Below are 15,885 nucleotides of genomic sequence, written 5' to 3'. Positions count from 1 at the left end.
GGGAGACAGTTCTGTCACTGTGGGCATAAGCTTTCCAAAACCAGAAAGCAGGATCAAATAAGCAGCTCAGGTAGGTAAGAAAGGTGGCCAAGCCAGCTTTTTTGGTAAGGTGCGGATGCCAGTCTTTACTGACTGAACCTGCATCCTTTACCACTGGATAGCATTGCCCCTACAGCTATCTGAAGAGAAAATACTGTAAACCAGGCCTGTTAATGGTAGTGGGTTTGGAAGCAATGGTTCTGTGGGACGTACTGCAAAAGGACGGCCAGCCTGTGCAAGTTCAGCAGTCAGTTGGCCAGGACACCTTAGATATCCAGGAACTGGTGATCTATCCCTCTGTAATTCAGACATGGAATGATATATCTTTAGTGACTGAGCTGTTTCTCTGCTTGAGTAAATGAGATGTATGTGTTGAGGAAGGCACTCAGCATTCAGCAAGACAGATTAATTTAAGATTAACTCCTCAGTGGAGTGGAACTGACAGGCCTGTAGAAGATGAGCAGTTCTAGGGGCTGTTAAATTCCCATTTAAATTCACCAGCCTGGGACTTGCATTATTTGCAAGTTCTTTGACAGTGTGAATACATGTGGTACAGAGGGAGAGTTTGTGCCCTAAATTACCATTGAGCTAATTGGAAACAAAATCAAAATTTTTCCTGAGAAACTTAAGTATGGGTTCTAGGGTTGTATTAATTTCCGGGAATCGGGCAAACCTTTGCATTTTACTCTTACAACACTGAATGTCGTCTAGCTGGTTTTGAATCTGTTCCCTGCTGCAAGATGTGAGGAGCTGGTTTGCAAACCTTACTGTGGCTGCTCAGGCTCTGGATGGGCTGTCAGCCAGTATGTGGGTTAAAACCTTGGCAGCAAGATGCTGTGACATAGACATATAAGACTGCTCTAAAAGATGCCTTTTTATGCAACTGGCTGGTGTTTTTCTGTCATTGAATCTCAAGGGCAGGGCATGGGGAATCACAGCTGACTGTTGGCACTATTCTTCCTTTGGAAAGAGAAAAGAAACAGCGTGTTGAGACAGCATTACTATATGCTTCTTAGGAATAAAATCCATAGTGGGTGGAATGAGAAGAAACACAGGTGATTTTTCAAGTATATTTTACAAATATATCAATCTCTCTTTAACAAAATAGGTCAAATTTTGACAGAGTTATTTTCCCAATTCATTCTGTACCTGGATATGCTTGTCTTTGTTTAGTAAGTAAACCCTGAAATGTCATTTTACCTAAAAACTTTTCAAACACTATGTTTTCTCTCTTACTTAAAGGTATTTTTCCCCTTTCTCCTTTGAATTTGCCTTCTAGCCAGTGATAATGAAGAACCTGAGCAACAGCTTGAACAAGTGGCTGAAGTACAGATGCTCTGCACTGTAGTGATAGCCCAAGCAGAAAGCCAGCCATCTTGTGAAGGTCTTTTCCTCATAAAGTCATTCCTTCGGCTCTCTAGAGGCACTAGACCGTGTTTGCATGCATCTAATCAACTAATTCTACCCAGTCCGAGTTTCTGTAAGCTCAGGTTCATTTTGAAAATAAGCTTCTCCAAAGCATTTAAGCACATTTGTGTTTTTTTAAGGAATATACAGAACTTTCTTGTTCCATGTGTTACATCTATTCTTTTTTACCCTCTGAAAAGGAAAATAACATATTCTTCATGTGATGATTAATGTGTAATGATCTTCACACATTACATAATGTCCTATCTTCCACTTGGAAAAGCACTGGCACAGCAGAGTGGCAAATCTGTCCCTTCGTAAAGTGTAGACTGATGTCATTTGAGCTGGCTCAACCCTGCACAGCTTCCAAAACACAATGCGCTTTGCAGCATGGCAGTATCCATTTCTGCCTCCTTTTTTTAAAAAAATGCACAGATGAAATGTATATCCACAGCATGCAAGCAAACCCACCCCAGCAGCAGTGCTGCAAAGCTGATAATGTTTTTGTTCCTGGAAATGTCGTGGTTGAATTGGAAGGTATATAATACTGAAGAAAAAAAACACATTTTTTCGATCTTCTCCCAGAATATGTCTACCTAAATAACTAAATTCCATGTAACTTCTGTGTATTAAAAGTGGATGCCAGCAATGCAGTTCCCTAATTTTATTTAGGCACAGTGGGGTGCATGTAAACAGTGTCAATTGTAACATATATAAAAAAACAGGTTTTATCTGTAAATTCTAAAATGCCTTTGTAGGAGTTGAGTCCTTCCAGTTCTGTTCATCAGTTAAAAACTGTGAAAACATGCCCTTCCTGCATTCTACTCCCCAGACCTGCAAAATCCACAGTACTAGCTTGTCTGCCTTTTGGGAGAAGACAAAGGCAATATTCAGTACTCCATGTCTTGGGCAGAGCAATTAAACATTTTCTGGATAATTTCATTGCTTTGACAAGTTTCAAGATTGATGCAATATTTTATCTTCTGTTTCTCCAGTATCTCTGCCAGTTTTCAAAGGGTTTATTTCTTTTCTGCCAAACAAAGAATGTCTTTCTATCATTCATATCTCAAACTGGCTTAATTTGTATTTTTATGCCTCTGATTTCTGATGGGTTTAATACAGCTGTTCTTTGACTCTAAACACATTTCTACAATTCCTCCTTATAATTTTTTTTTTTAGTCTCACATCAAGTCTAGCAAGGCAGATTTTATCCCAGAGCTTAAAAACAATCTCTGCTCTAATTTACTCCCATTAGTGTGCTAGAAACACGACGTTTTTCTCTAGCAGATCTCCTGATCTAGGATTTTAGCTGATTTTAGCTGAAGCTAAAATGAGAATTTCTCCTGGGGAAAAAAAAAAAAAAAAAAAAAAAAAGCAGTAGGCATTTAGACCCACTATAATTTAAGTAACAAATTTAATCTTCATTAGTCAAGACAGAAAATACTTTGCCAACAGAGAGGCTGGAAGAAATAAGATATGGCCTTTCAGTAATAAAATAGTACATAGCTATTATCTAGTGCTTGTCATCAGTAACACAGACCATGTTTAACAGAGAAAGTGAGTTTCATTATCTGCATCTTATAGATTGCAAAAGAGAGGCATTCATTGTGCTATTCCACAAAAATATGGAAAAATATAAGTAACCTGCACTTTTACAGCACATATTTAGTTTCTTTTAGAGAATTAATCTGTACACTATATATATTTACCATAATTACTTAGGTTTCTCTTATGCTTCCTCAAAAATTGAAAATTTCTGACTTCTCTAGTGACTGTTCTCACAGAGGACCATATCTCTGGTACTGCACTAGGCCAGATTGGAGCCCTTGTTATTTAGAATCACTACTATGTTTTCAGAAGTCCTTAAAACACTTACTTCATGCACATGAGTGAAAATGGAAGGCAGTAGGTCTTCTTTTTTTAAAGTTTTGTACTATTCTTTTGGAATAATATATGAAGAAATGGGGGAACTGGGTAAGTATATAGAGAAATTTAAGTTGGACAGCAATTGCGAGTTGAGGGTGAAGAGACCTTGAAATAAGCTTCAATGTCTTTTTTTAAAAATTAAATACCATTTTCATTTCTTGACCATCCCATCTCTACAAGAAACCAGCATCACAAATAAAACACTGTAGCATAATTCAGTGTATCTAAAAGGGCATGAAAATCAGGTAAAGGTATCTTAAGGATTCTAAAGTACTAGCATTTAATGTATTTTTCAGTCATTGCTAACCTAAACATGGAACTCTGCCATATGAGCCCAGTGAGACCTCCTGACCCTTGAAGTAACTCTGTGTTTGAAGATGACAATTTACTTCTTTTACTTTTTGCAGGACATTTCATGAAAACTATCTTGAGACCACAGTGTAGTGAGTTCTGGCACTAAGCCTTTACTGTTTATTAAATGAATTCATTAATTCCACAAATGATCAATCTATTTCCTTGTATCTGGATTAATCTTTCTTAATCCTGAACCATTGTTGGTCTAGGAAGCCTTTGTGTGCAGAAAATGAAAGATATATAAAGTCCTAGTTTGATCCGTAATGAAAGTGAAGGGGTTAAAATTTATGGCTCTGACTGAAATCAATTTGTGTGTTTATCACTGAGCTAAAGTCCAAGTTATGTCTTCATAAGCAGCTGTAAATTTTAATTTTCCCATCTTCAAAAATTTCTCTTTTGCCACTCTACTGGAAGAAAAATCATGCACCTTTTTTCTTCAGCTTTTATAATATCAGATACTATTACATTCTCTGCTACACATTTCTGGGCAAAAGCAATTGCTTATTCATTTTCCAGTTTTCCAGGTCCTGAGCTCTGTGAAACATCTAATACTGCGAACCACTTCCTTTGCACTCCTGTGATGGGGACAGAGGGGACTGAGGATGCAGCAAGAGAAATGTGCCATATTTAAGTCATGCTGGGGTTACATGGCATGATCTGCCTTTCTTTGAAGTCCAGGACGTGTTGAGTTCTGAGAAGTGTCACTCTATATGTATGCTGTATTTTGGCACACTGCCACAAACTCATTAATAAATCTCTTTGGAGATAGTAAGAGGCTTAGCAGTTTGCCCTTGTTTGCAGACAAACTTACTAAGGGTGGTTTCAGTCTGTTGGGCACCACTGAAAAGGGAGGAGAGGAAATCCTTCATCTGTGTGCCATCAGTGTTTGTTGCACCTGATGAGGCGTTATGCCATTGTGTGACCTTTCTTCTCTTATTTCCACTGTGCCATGTTGCTCAGACTTTAACCTGTGCCCCTGAGGTGATGCTGCCTGTACCTGTATGTATGGGCAGCCCCATTGTGTTGATATGTGAGCCCTGTTTTCCATCTGTATCTCTTTGCTCAAGCAACTGAACCCTCCGTGGCTGCCTTTGCTGTGAGTGCTGACATTGATCCTTGTGCCTGATCCAAAATCAGCCTGACAGGGCTACCCAGAAAGCCAATTACCCTCTGGTGCTGCTCCAGCGCCAGTGAGTGACAGGCCCGTGGAGAGCTGACCCGTGGAGTCTTGGCCAGAGCAGTGTCCCTGCAATCGCTGCTCTTTGCACCCTGCACTGTGTGCTATCTGTGCTAATCCATTTTTTGAGCAATGGGCTTCCACCTGCCTTAGCCTTTGGCTTTTCCTCAGGCTAAAACTGAAGATAATCCTTCTACCAAAGTTGCATTTGGCACTATCTGCTGGGAAGGGCATAATTAGCCAAGCTAACACAGGTTAGTACATCCCAGTTATTTACTGTCTTCTTTCTCAGCAAGTCATACAAAAGGAGTTCCAGACATATGCTGCAGTTCAAATTATGAATGCCTAGTCCACTTTTTGTATGCTTTTCTCTCATATCACCGGGTTGTTCTAGTGCCTAGGTTTGCTAGATCCTTCAGGAAAAAGCAAGATGCTTTCAAGTTGGAACTGTGAGATGGACACATAGGAGAGAGCTCTAATGCTACTGCCCAACACCAGCAATCATATTGTAATCCAGTTACTGACCAGAAAAAAAAATTATAAACTTTTTTACAGTGTGCTTAAATAAGGTACAGTTGTATTAGTATTCTTTGGAAAACCTTTGAATCAAGTTTGGAAAAGCAAGAATTTGCATATAAATAGAATATTATAGAGAGAACTCCATTTCTCTTGGCAAGGCACTGTTATGTTAAATTCTTTACTTTTTGCTGATTTTCAAACAAGTAATTCTGTAGTTTAGCAAGGGTTTGTGTTATAGGGAGGTTTGGACAGAAAATACACAAACTACACATGACAGCATTTTGACATTATTGCAACAATAGTTAATCAGAAAACCTCAAATTATTTAAAATGTGTTAACTACTTTCTTTTCTATGCTGTACTTTGATAATCCACAAGTAAATACAATTATTAATATTGTGAGTTTTGTGCCAGGGACGTAAGAACATTACAGATATACTTCCTTTTGGAAGCTTAGTATGTGCTAAATATTCATCTATGTACAGTTGGGTGTCTGCATTACTAATAATTATTGCAAGTGCTACTGGAAATGTGGGTGTTGAACATATTAGTATAGTGTGCAAAGATTAAGTGAGTAGTACTCAAATTGAATTTGCTGTGGCTGGGCATCTAAGTCTATTAGAGCATCTTTTCTTCTTTTTCTTTTTTTTTTTTTTTGTAAGGAAAGGCTAAACCAGAATCGATTCCAACTTCATTATCTCTCTTTTCAAGGTGATTTCATCTTCCTGTTTCAGAAAGTGGAGGGCTGAGATAAAGGATTACACTCTGCATTGTTAGCTTAATCATAATTGTGTTTTTATCGTTCCAAAAATAATAAAAAAAAACAATCTGCAAGTGTGGGATGCTGATGTGCATAAGACTTGTAAGCATCGCCTTCCACTTCTGTTATGATCATGATGCCTTTTCCTGGTCTTAAAATCAAGAGGCATACACGGTTAGAAGGGGAAAAGGGATTTTACCTTGGTATTTATTCTTAAGGATCCTTAGGTGTACACGTCCAGGTCATATGCATCAAGATGTACCCCACCGAGTCTTTCCCTGTGTCTCTGTGTCTCTCTCCTCCCATGTGTTTCCATGTGTGTGTGTGTGTCCCCCCAACATTGGGTATAACATTATAGGCTTTTCTAATTAGCATATCTATCAAAGATTCCCCAATGAGAGGTTCAAGTGAGCTCCCCCTCCCCAAGGAACCTTCCTCTGGATGGTTCTATCTTGGTTTACAGAATGTGTTCTGGAGAGGACCTTGGGGTCTGGGGCACACTGATCCCTAGCTACGAAGCTTCTACGATGTTTAGTCTCTTAGCTTAACAAACAAGTCTAAGAATGTAGGCAAAAAGCACTAGGAATACAGAAGCTGTAAAAAGGTATAACAGGGGTATAAAAGAAAAAGCAAAAATCTTCATGGCATCAATCAGCCTTCCCCTAAACTCTTGTTTTAACTCAGTTGTGAAAGCAACTTAAATCCTTCTAGATTGTGTGTATGAGAAAATTAAGCACATCAAATTAGAACACTTTTTTTCCTTTTTAAATCTTCTTTTTACTAAAATACCTTCAAAATCTTGGTACTGGCTAGATTTTTGGTGATGACTGATATCACTGTGTACTCACCAAAATTTTCTCCCTCATTACCCAGCATCTTCAAGACTGCAAGCCTTCTTTAAGACATAAGTTGTATTTTTTTGGTTCTGTATGTATCCAGTTAGCAATAAATTTAGGTCTTGGTCCCCAAGTGGAACTGACAGGAAGAATAGCAAAACAAATCTGTAAGAAGTTATAAATCCATAATGAGACTGCTTGTAAATTCAATGTGCAAATTATTGTGTTTATGTAGCCAGAGAATAAGACTGAAGATGGAATTTAACAATATTTCCTCAGGGTAGGCTAATCAAAATCATGGTATTGTTACCAGTGGACTCGGATCTTGACTTCACTTATACCATTTTAATTTACCGGTATGATTGCATAAATAATTACAAAATGAAAGTAAATCAGGCAATTAAAAAAAAGCAAAACAAAAACAAAACAACAACAAGACAACAACAATGAAAAACACTACAAAACCCCAGCCTGCAGCACTTGTAGTTGTGACAAAGATAAAGTTCTGGAAGTGTGGTAATATGCTCTTTGGGACCACTTGTAGTGGTGAAAAATAGTTATTGAATAGAAAGCAGTTGCAAAGGGAAGAGTCTGAGTTCATATTGTTGATTAAATGGATGTGGAAGGAAATTACCAGTTATGTTATTTCCCTGCCATGATACCTATTATTATTGATACTGATTCTGTATTGCACGTCACTACTTATTGTATAATTGCAAGGAAAACATACATCAAGATAGTGTTGTTATTTTAGACTTTATTTTTTGTTCTGAGCAAACAATTCAACAGCTGTACAGTGATCATCATCTTCCATCATTCAGAGTTTTATCATTGTTGACCTCTGATTCCCTTTGCAGGTCTCATAAATTCTCATTCCTAGTTGGGGAAAATAGGATCATGCTAAGCATTATTTTCCCATATATTATTACAGTTCTGTTGGCAGATTCAGACAAGCTTTAAAAAGAAACTATGAGGATCTGGTCTTTTGTTGTTTTTAACATCATGAACCAAACTGACACAGCTATTGGTGTGCTAATTTTCAGTGTGGGATAGTTTTACAAATCATGTTACTTTTTAATTTAAGAAATTTATTGTATCATTAGCAAGGACATATTGAAAGTCAAGCTTATCTGTTATATCTTTCCTAAATTAAGGTCAGAAAAATTGAATTGGTCCTAGGTGCATGAATCAGATACAGAAGAAGTCTCTATTTTGTTGAGGTGTTCATAGGCAGAGTTAATTTTAACTAGAAATTTTTCTTTTTTGTAAGAAGTACGATTGATTTTTTCTGTGATATTGGTCATTCAGTATATAAGCCCTCTACCCGGAGAACCTTTTAAAGGCATGTTTATGTTTATGTTTATGTTTTGAAGAGCCTATAACTTCATGGGACCAGTGTTCATATCTTCCACCAACATTTGTTGTTTTCTCATCCTTACTGCACAGGTAATAATAAAAATAAAGACTTACAAGACAGGCTACAGAAAGTTGCTTAACCTAAAGTAGTATGATGGCATTTTCTGTCCCTTGATGAATAAATTTGTGTATTTGATACTTGATTTTGCTGGCATTTGGGCTGAAACATATTTAGAAAGTTGATCATGTATCTCACAAGCAATCTGCTGAATAGAGCATGAGTATTTCAATGTATGAGTATTTCCAGTCTTTCAAAAGAAATCTTGCTGATTATGGTGCATTTATGAAATTAGTCAAATTGCAGAGTTGGCTTAAATGTGTGCAATCATGAAATGTAAATAACACATACGTTTCAGAAATGAAATTCTGAAATTCTGATGTGCAGAAACACTCCACAAAACTTTGTTTGACCTTGTGGAAAAGGGGGCAAAAGCCCAAAACCAGCTGAAGGAATGAAAGAGTATTTACTTATTTGCCATTTTTTTCCCAAATAGGGTTTCTTTCTCCTTTGGTTACATTGCCACCCGTAAAAATATAAAGTTTCTTTTTTGTTGTTTCTTCCTTATAAATAAAGCTTTATGTAGACCAGACTTCCTTACAAAATCAGAGCTGTCTTGCTTGTCGGGTTCAGCTGTTGCATTTTGGGGTTATTTGCTTAGAATTTTTCCCTTTTTCTTTGAGGGCAGTCTTGGCAAAGCAGAGAACCCATGTGTCCACCACAGTTAGGTGTCTTCTTCCCTTTCAGCAAGTCTTTCTTGTATAGCCCAGCATTTCTGTTCTGTTAGAGCCACTTGTATAATTCACAATATTGAAGTGGACAAACAGCATTGATTTATGTTAATGAGTGTTAAGCCATTCTATATATTTCATAGTACAGGACACACATCTTCCTGCCCAAAACCTCAGACTAGCAGAGCCACCTCAAAAGGTCCTGATGTACAAGACCTGTTTTAGATGTTTGTCTTCCATCAGTTTAGTTTAACACATTTAAAAACTTGTTTAGTAGTTGTTAAAATGCAAGCTCAAATGGTAAAAAAAGCTGTTACCTGGGTACATGGTGGTTTAAGCAATAGATGCCAAAAGCTTTCTTTTTCATGTGAGCAGGTAAACCTGTACAGAAGGAAATGTGAAACACCTGGTTTAGAAATGAGTGAAAGTGATTCTGCCTGTAATTTTCATCCATTCCCATTCCTCAATGTCTTCTCTAAATATTCTGTGCAAGTCTTTCCAGTTTGTGTGAATGATGCTCCTTTTCCCTTAAAGCCTTTGATGGAAATTTTGATCAACATCAGTCATGAAGGGCTGAACTGGCCAACCGTGGCAAGAGCTTCTGATCTTCCCAGCAGTCACCAAATAATTTCCGATTGGTGAAAGCTTTTTACAGATTTGTTTCCCTTCTCCCCACCTGACTGCCTCTCTAACTTTATTCAACACAGAGCTGAAATCTTAAATTTTAGCATAACCCAAGGAGGAAAGGAGCTGTAGGCATAACGATTTTCATCAGTAATTTTATGAAAACTTCAAGAGCAAGAGCTGAAGGATCAGGCCAAAACACCATCCTCATTACATATTCATTAGAAAGACCTTACTCTATTTTTACTGCTTCAAAACACTGCAGCACAGTATCAGTCATACCGACCTTCCCACAGAGATAGTGACATGCCAGTGATAGGAGTACTATGTATAAAACTGTGATGATTTACACATAAAAATATTAGTTGAAAACAGTAGTTCCAGCTTTAACAGATTTGAAGGGTTACTGTAGTTTTGCATCTCTGTTCATACAATTTGAACAAGTTGCTACTCATCTGTGTTTGCCAATATTGTGATTTTATTATAAATCAGATATTACAGCATTTGGCTTCTTTTCAATTGATTTGAATGACATGTTCTCCTTCAGTGTTAATTAGAGAGCTCTAAAATCTAAAAGATAAGACTGTAATACTTTGGTACATTTCCTCTAAAATGCCTTTTATGTGATTTTTCAGCTACACAGAGATTTCAACCAGAAACATGAAACAGTTCTACTTTGTAAAGTGTTGGAATTTTAGGTCTTTGGATGCTTTTTCTTCATGGGATGCCGCCTTTTAGAATTTAATTTATCTATCCATTATCTGAAAATTTATATGTTTTATTTACCTAAAAATAAAACATCCTGTTCAGCTCATTTCAAAAATATTTGTCATTTTCTTGGCATTCTGCTGGGATAAACAACAGAACATTCTGGAGCAGAGCTGGCCTGACCAAGCTCATCACCGCTCTCTCTCTATCCCCTGTAGTTTAAGGCAAACGTTTAATGAAGGAGGAATCACACAGTACATTTCTCTCTTTATTCCTTGAAATCACGTTGTAGCTCAGTATCTCCGCACTGCCAGTCCAGGACAGTTAACTAGTCTATTGATAACAGTGTTTTACAGATTTCACAAGTAATGGTGAAAAAACCTCCAAACACTAGTTTTAAACTGAATAGTTATCACTTCCTGCATTTAATTCTTGCTACTATTCAATTTAGAAGGATATCATGCGTTCTGAATACAGCTAGATGATTCTAAAGATTCCTTATGTCAGTATAGCTTGTACCTGTAAAAAATATTTGTCACTGTAATAGCAGAAACGGTATTATTTTAGAACACTTTCTATGTATCAAAGAGAAAAATCACATAATTAAAATAGTTGAAAGGAGATAAAAGTAGTGCACTAATGACATCGAAAATCTCTGTAATGTGGAATGGCCCAAGCCAAATTTTGCAGATGCCATGATGCAATTATACCGTAAAAGAAAATATGAAGAAAATTGTGTACAATTTTCAAGCCAGTGGAAATACCCCAACACACTTCTTTCCTTCTCTCCATCATTATATTATAATTTTAAAAACCAATTTATGTTACTAACTCCTTCAAGGTTAGAAACTACATTCATTTCTATTCAGGATGTGGGAGAACAAGGTGTAATTGCTTTTCTTTACAAATGGGTCTCATCTTGAGGTGAATGGGATTTAAAACCCTCCCCTAACTTTCACATGTTCTATTTGCTAGTTTAGGTGATGGCCTCAACATGTCAAGCACGTATTATAGCCATGAAAAGAGTAGGTTGGAGTAGGAGTGCAAAATGGGGGTAAAGTGCTTTATTTTACCTCCCTCTGAGTATGGGTTTTGAGCACCCGGCAGGAAAGGTGCTTCAGGGGAAGGGAAAGGGGTCCTGCAGACGTGTACCTGAAGTGCTGTGGCCTGTTTGTAGGTGTGTGATGCTCCCCGTGGTTGCAGAAGGAGCCCTGGTGTCTCAGTGCCGGAGCCTCGGCAGCAGCAGGAGGGCGGTCATGGTCTCCAGGGACCCAGCCTCGGGCGCTGCGGATCGCGGGCAGGGAGCCCTCTCTGCCCATGTATCGGAGCAGTTTGCCATGTCTGTCAGCTTCCCAGTGCCTCATCCCTATGACAGCACGGTGGAGTGCCTGCAAGCTCTAGCAGGGAGGGCTGCTTTGAATAGATTTTGATAAGGGATGTGGAGGAATAAGTTCACCCACTGAGCTGTCCCTCTGCATCAAGCTGATTTTCTGATAAAATAGAGAACACAGTAGCAATTTGTTGAAGACAATGTTCTAAGGTTTTTAAGAAATGCAAGGAAACAGTCTTCAAAGCCACCTATTAAAAGAAAAGAAGTCTGATTGCTTGGGGTCTAAGGAAAGATGTAGCCTGAGATTTCTTGTTCTGCATGTCAGTTAAATTCTGATTTCTGCAGGTGGCCAAGCACCTTCATCTCACATTAATTTCAGCTTGGTTGTGACTGATCAAATAGCTTAGGAAATAAGTTTAGTAGATTTGGGGGAGTTTGTTAGAAAAATGGAACCACATAGAGCCTAAATTGTATTAGATACTGTTTCTGTATTGTAACACCTTCTCATCTGCTAAGAACAGTGTCTGACAGATTTTCCTATACCCATGGCTCCTATACCTGTTCCTGCTGTGATGCAGGAAAATCTCACTTATTTAAACCTTTGATAGCTAATTTTCTATTTTCCCATCTCTTCTGTACTTAGACAACATGCGTGATGCTTATTAAGGACTTTGGAAGTGGTGCCATCTTTTGTTCAGGAGCTTCTGTTAAAAAAAACAATGGAAGTATTTCTGCAGATAATTATTTACTGGTCTATGCTTTCAGTACTTTCCTTTTCTCTGCTGCTTCTTTTGAGAGTCCTTTTTTTCTGTTTTTTGAACCAAATCACCTTCTTCCAGCCACATCCAATGCACAGAGCACCCCTCTACTTCTTCTTTTAGACCCAAAGAAAGTATGAAAAGCATATCTGACTTTTAGTGCAAAATATGCAAACTTACTTCAACCTCTCTTGATGGCACTAACAAAAATAAATTAACAGAAAAATACTTTGATGGGTTTTTGGATTGGGCAAAATAGAAACTTCTGAAGAATTAATGGTTTTATCTGATGATAGTTTTATAGGTTTGTTTTGCTGATAGTTTTACTAGTATGAAAAAGTTGCAAATGAGCATGAAAATGTCCAAAAGTAATATGTTAAACACACCACCCAACTGCTCACCTCTTGCAGAAGATATAGTGAGTGTCTGCAGACTTCACACATCATTCATGTTTATCACTTTATACAGCAGGGCAGCTTTATTTATGCACTGGAACAGCTGTTTATGAGAATTTCACATCTTTCATAATGTTTATTTGCCTTTCACCATGGCTTCCAAGCTCTTTCAACATAAAATCAGCAGGAAAAACTAAGTCTGTACAAGAGTTTCTCTGTCTCTTCTACATTTGTTTTTTTAGGTGATTAAAATATTTTTTGTTAGACTTACTCTATTTTGAAAAGTATCAGCTATGGGTAAACATTATTAAAGTTACAAAAGTTACAGGAAAAGCTTTTCCCAGACAGAAAACAAGCGGAAAAATAAAACATCTAGGATGTTTAAAGGAGTCTATAAAGGAGTCTACCAAACTTAGTCAAAATTCCTGAATTTTGTAAAAGTATAACGGTTCTTTTTAACACTTACATTGCCAAAGAAACTTTATCAGGGATACAAATGGCTATTTATGAGTTGTAGCTTTATAAAAAATTCTTAGGTTTTCGATTATGATAAGCAAACCAGCTCTCTGTTCACTTATTACATTGCTTTGTTTTGCCTTTCTTTCCTTGTCAAACAGGTGTGCTTTATGAAGTTCTTCAGAGCTTCCCTCGAGTGGAGGAAAATGTGCAGGTGGATTCATATGTAAGCAGCCACAGGTGGAGAAGGCACTCAGAGTCCCTCAAATCAGTCGACACCAACAGAGCCAGCATGGGGCAGGATTCTTCGGAGCCAGGGGGTTTCACTGACCTGCTGCTTGAAGAGGGACATGACAATACTACGCAGATTGAGGTAGATATTCATCCCATCTATTTTCTTAATTCATTTTGTTATCTTTGGTTGGGGGTAAGTAAAAAATTAGGACAGTTCCTTCCGGGTATTCAAACACTTATGGGGAAGAGTACTCTGGTCTTTGTACTTACGAACCTGTCAGGACAGGGAAGCTGGAGTTTTGTCTTGTCCTGAGGCTGGAGCCTGTCCTTTCTGAGTTTTGAGTATAGTCTCTTTAGGATGTCTGTTTCTTTACTGGAAAACAGCCAAGGGAAGTCTCATGTTTTAGCAGTTCTTGCTGAAAGGAAGTAATATTAGAATAAAATTGAATTCTTTTTTTGAAGTTGGTGTAAACACCTCAATTTTCAAGAATTTGCCTAATCTTTATGGATAGTGATATCCAAGCAAAAAGGGGAAAAGACCCTAGAGAAATGAGAAATTGGAAGAAAATTCAGGTTTTGGTCATTGAAAAAAATTGTGCATTATTTGATTTTTGGTCTTCCAAAGAATAAGATGGATCAAGTCCATCTGTGTGAAGTCTTGGGACATTTTCCCTCTGTTTTATAGTGTCATTCAACCTCTAATTTCTTGTTGAACTGCCAGATAGCTCTCTGTCCTGTTTTCTTTGGTTCTTTTGTTTTTGTTGTGGTTTTTTAAGTATTGAGTTCGGGGTTTTGTTATTAATAAAATCTACATCCTGTTTTTCAATAAAATACAGCTTGGACTAAGCTACACTTAACATCTTCATTCATTATAATCTTCTTCCAAAACAACAGTGTCAAGGTTTTTTTCAGTTCTGAGAAGCTCACTCTCAGAGAAAAAAAAAAGCAGCCTTCAGATTTTGGGTTGTTACACAATAAAAAAAGCAATGTAATATAAAGCCCATCTGTAGAGACAATGGCATCTCTACTGCATGAGTAAAAAAATAGTGCTTTTTGAGAGGTGTGTTGTGTGTTTGTTGTTTTTAAGCTTCCCAGTTTGTGCAGCACTAATTATGTTTCCTCTTGTACTAACATGAAAGTCACTGGTTGGTAAATTGTAGTTTTGAATTTCATGTTGATTTTATAACTTCCTTTTTGCCTCTTGTAATCCCCATCTGCCCATACTTGTAGCAATTCTTTTGGGCACAACACAGATCAATCTTACATCTAGTTATTTTAGCAGGTAAAGTGCAAGCTGTCTCAGGTACAGGGAAGTTTTAGTAGCTGATCTTTCCATGGCTTACCCATGGATCCCTATGCAGTGTTTCCATTCAGTTTGGTTCCAAGCTCTTTTGAAACAAAATGATCAGAGTTCCCCCTCTAACACTTATGTATAGCAAGATTTGGGGGGAAAAAAATGAATGCTTCTAAATGGATGTACATAGAATGGTATTTTTCCAGGAACATCTTTCCTGACAGATTAATGGCTTTGTAGTGTCTTAACCTGAAAAGTTTATTGAATTCAAGTTTTGTGTTCTGTTGCAAACCTCTTTTTCTAAGTCTTTTCAGCACAATAAGATAACTGAGTTGTGGTTTTACACATTATCGGATTCCATTGAAAATCCCCACGATAACACACAGGCATGTCACAGGAAAACCCTTGATGCCTGGCCTTATAGAGGAGGCAGAGTATACAACAGATATCCACAGAGGAAGAATCCATACATTGCAGTCTTCTGCAGCTTGGGAGCTTATCAGCAGTGCTGGAGAGCTTATTCATTATCTTAAATGCTTGCTCTGTGTACATTGCAGTGCTTGCTAAAGAAAATCCAGAGAATGAGTATTACCTGCCACTTACATTTAGTGATGCTACAGGATGACGACATCCCTCCTTTACAGATACTGTTTTTTACAGATACTATTTTCTCTAAAGTGTTTTCTGGGCTTGCCATGCTAATATGAAGACTGACAGTGATGAATGTTTTCACTTGATGATATTTTCTGTCTTTCTTTATAATGATGAGTTTACTTTCTCTCCAGCTTTATAAACCCAAACCAAACAGTCCTTATTCCCTCTCTCTCCTCTATCCCTCCCTCCAAAAAAAAACCAAAACAAAACAAAAACCCCAAAACAACAACAAAACCAAACCAAAACAAAAGGAAATAAAAAAACCCACC

At 37.5% G+C, this 15,885-nt stretch overlaps 1 protein-coding gene across 1 annotated transcript in view; it reads left to right on the top strand.

The window, feature by feature from the left end:
• Positions 1-15,885, top strand: part of PLXDC2 (plexin domain containing 2) — a 268,004-nt gene that overhangs the window by 107,446 nt on the left and 144,673 nt on the right. Inside the window, exon 2 of the mRNA XM_048295506.1 lies at positions 13,596-13,807. Within this exon, the coding sequence (XP_048151463.1) occupies positions 13,596-13,807 (212 nt within the window). The remainder of the gene's footprint in view (positions 1-13,595; positions 13,808-15,885) is intronic.

Source organism: Corvus hawaiiensis, chromosome 1 (assembly GCF_020740725.1).
Source record: "Corvus hawaiiensis isolate bCorHaw1 chromosome 1, bCorHaw1.pri.cur, whole genome shotgun sequence".
NCBI classification, from domain to species: domain Eukaryota; kingdom Metazoa; phylum Chordata; class Aves; order Passeriformes; family Corvidae; genus Corvus; species Corvus hawaiiensis.
The sequence above is the reverse complement of the archived record's forward strand: the minus strand, read 5'-3'. Positions and strand labels throughout refer to the sequence as shown.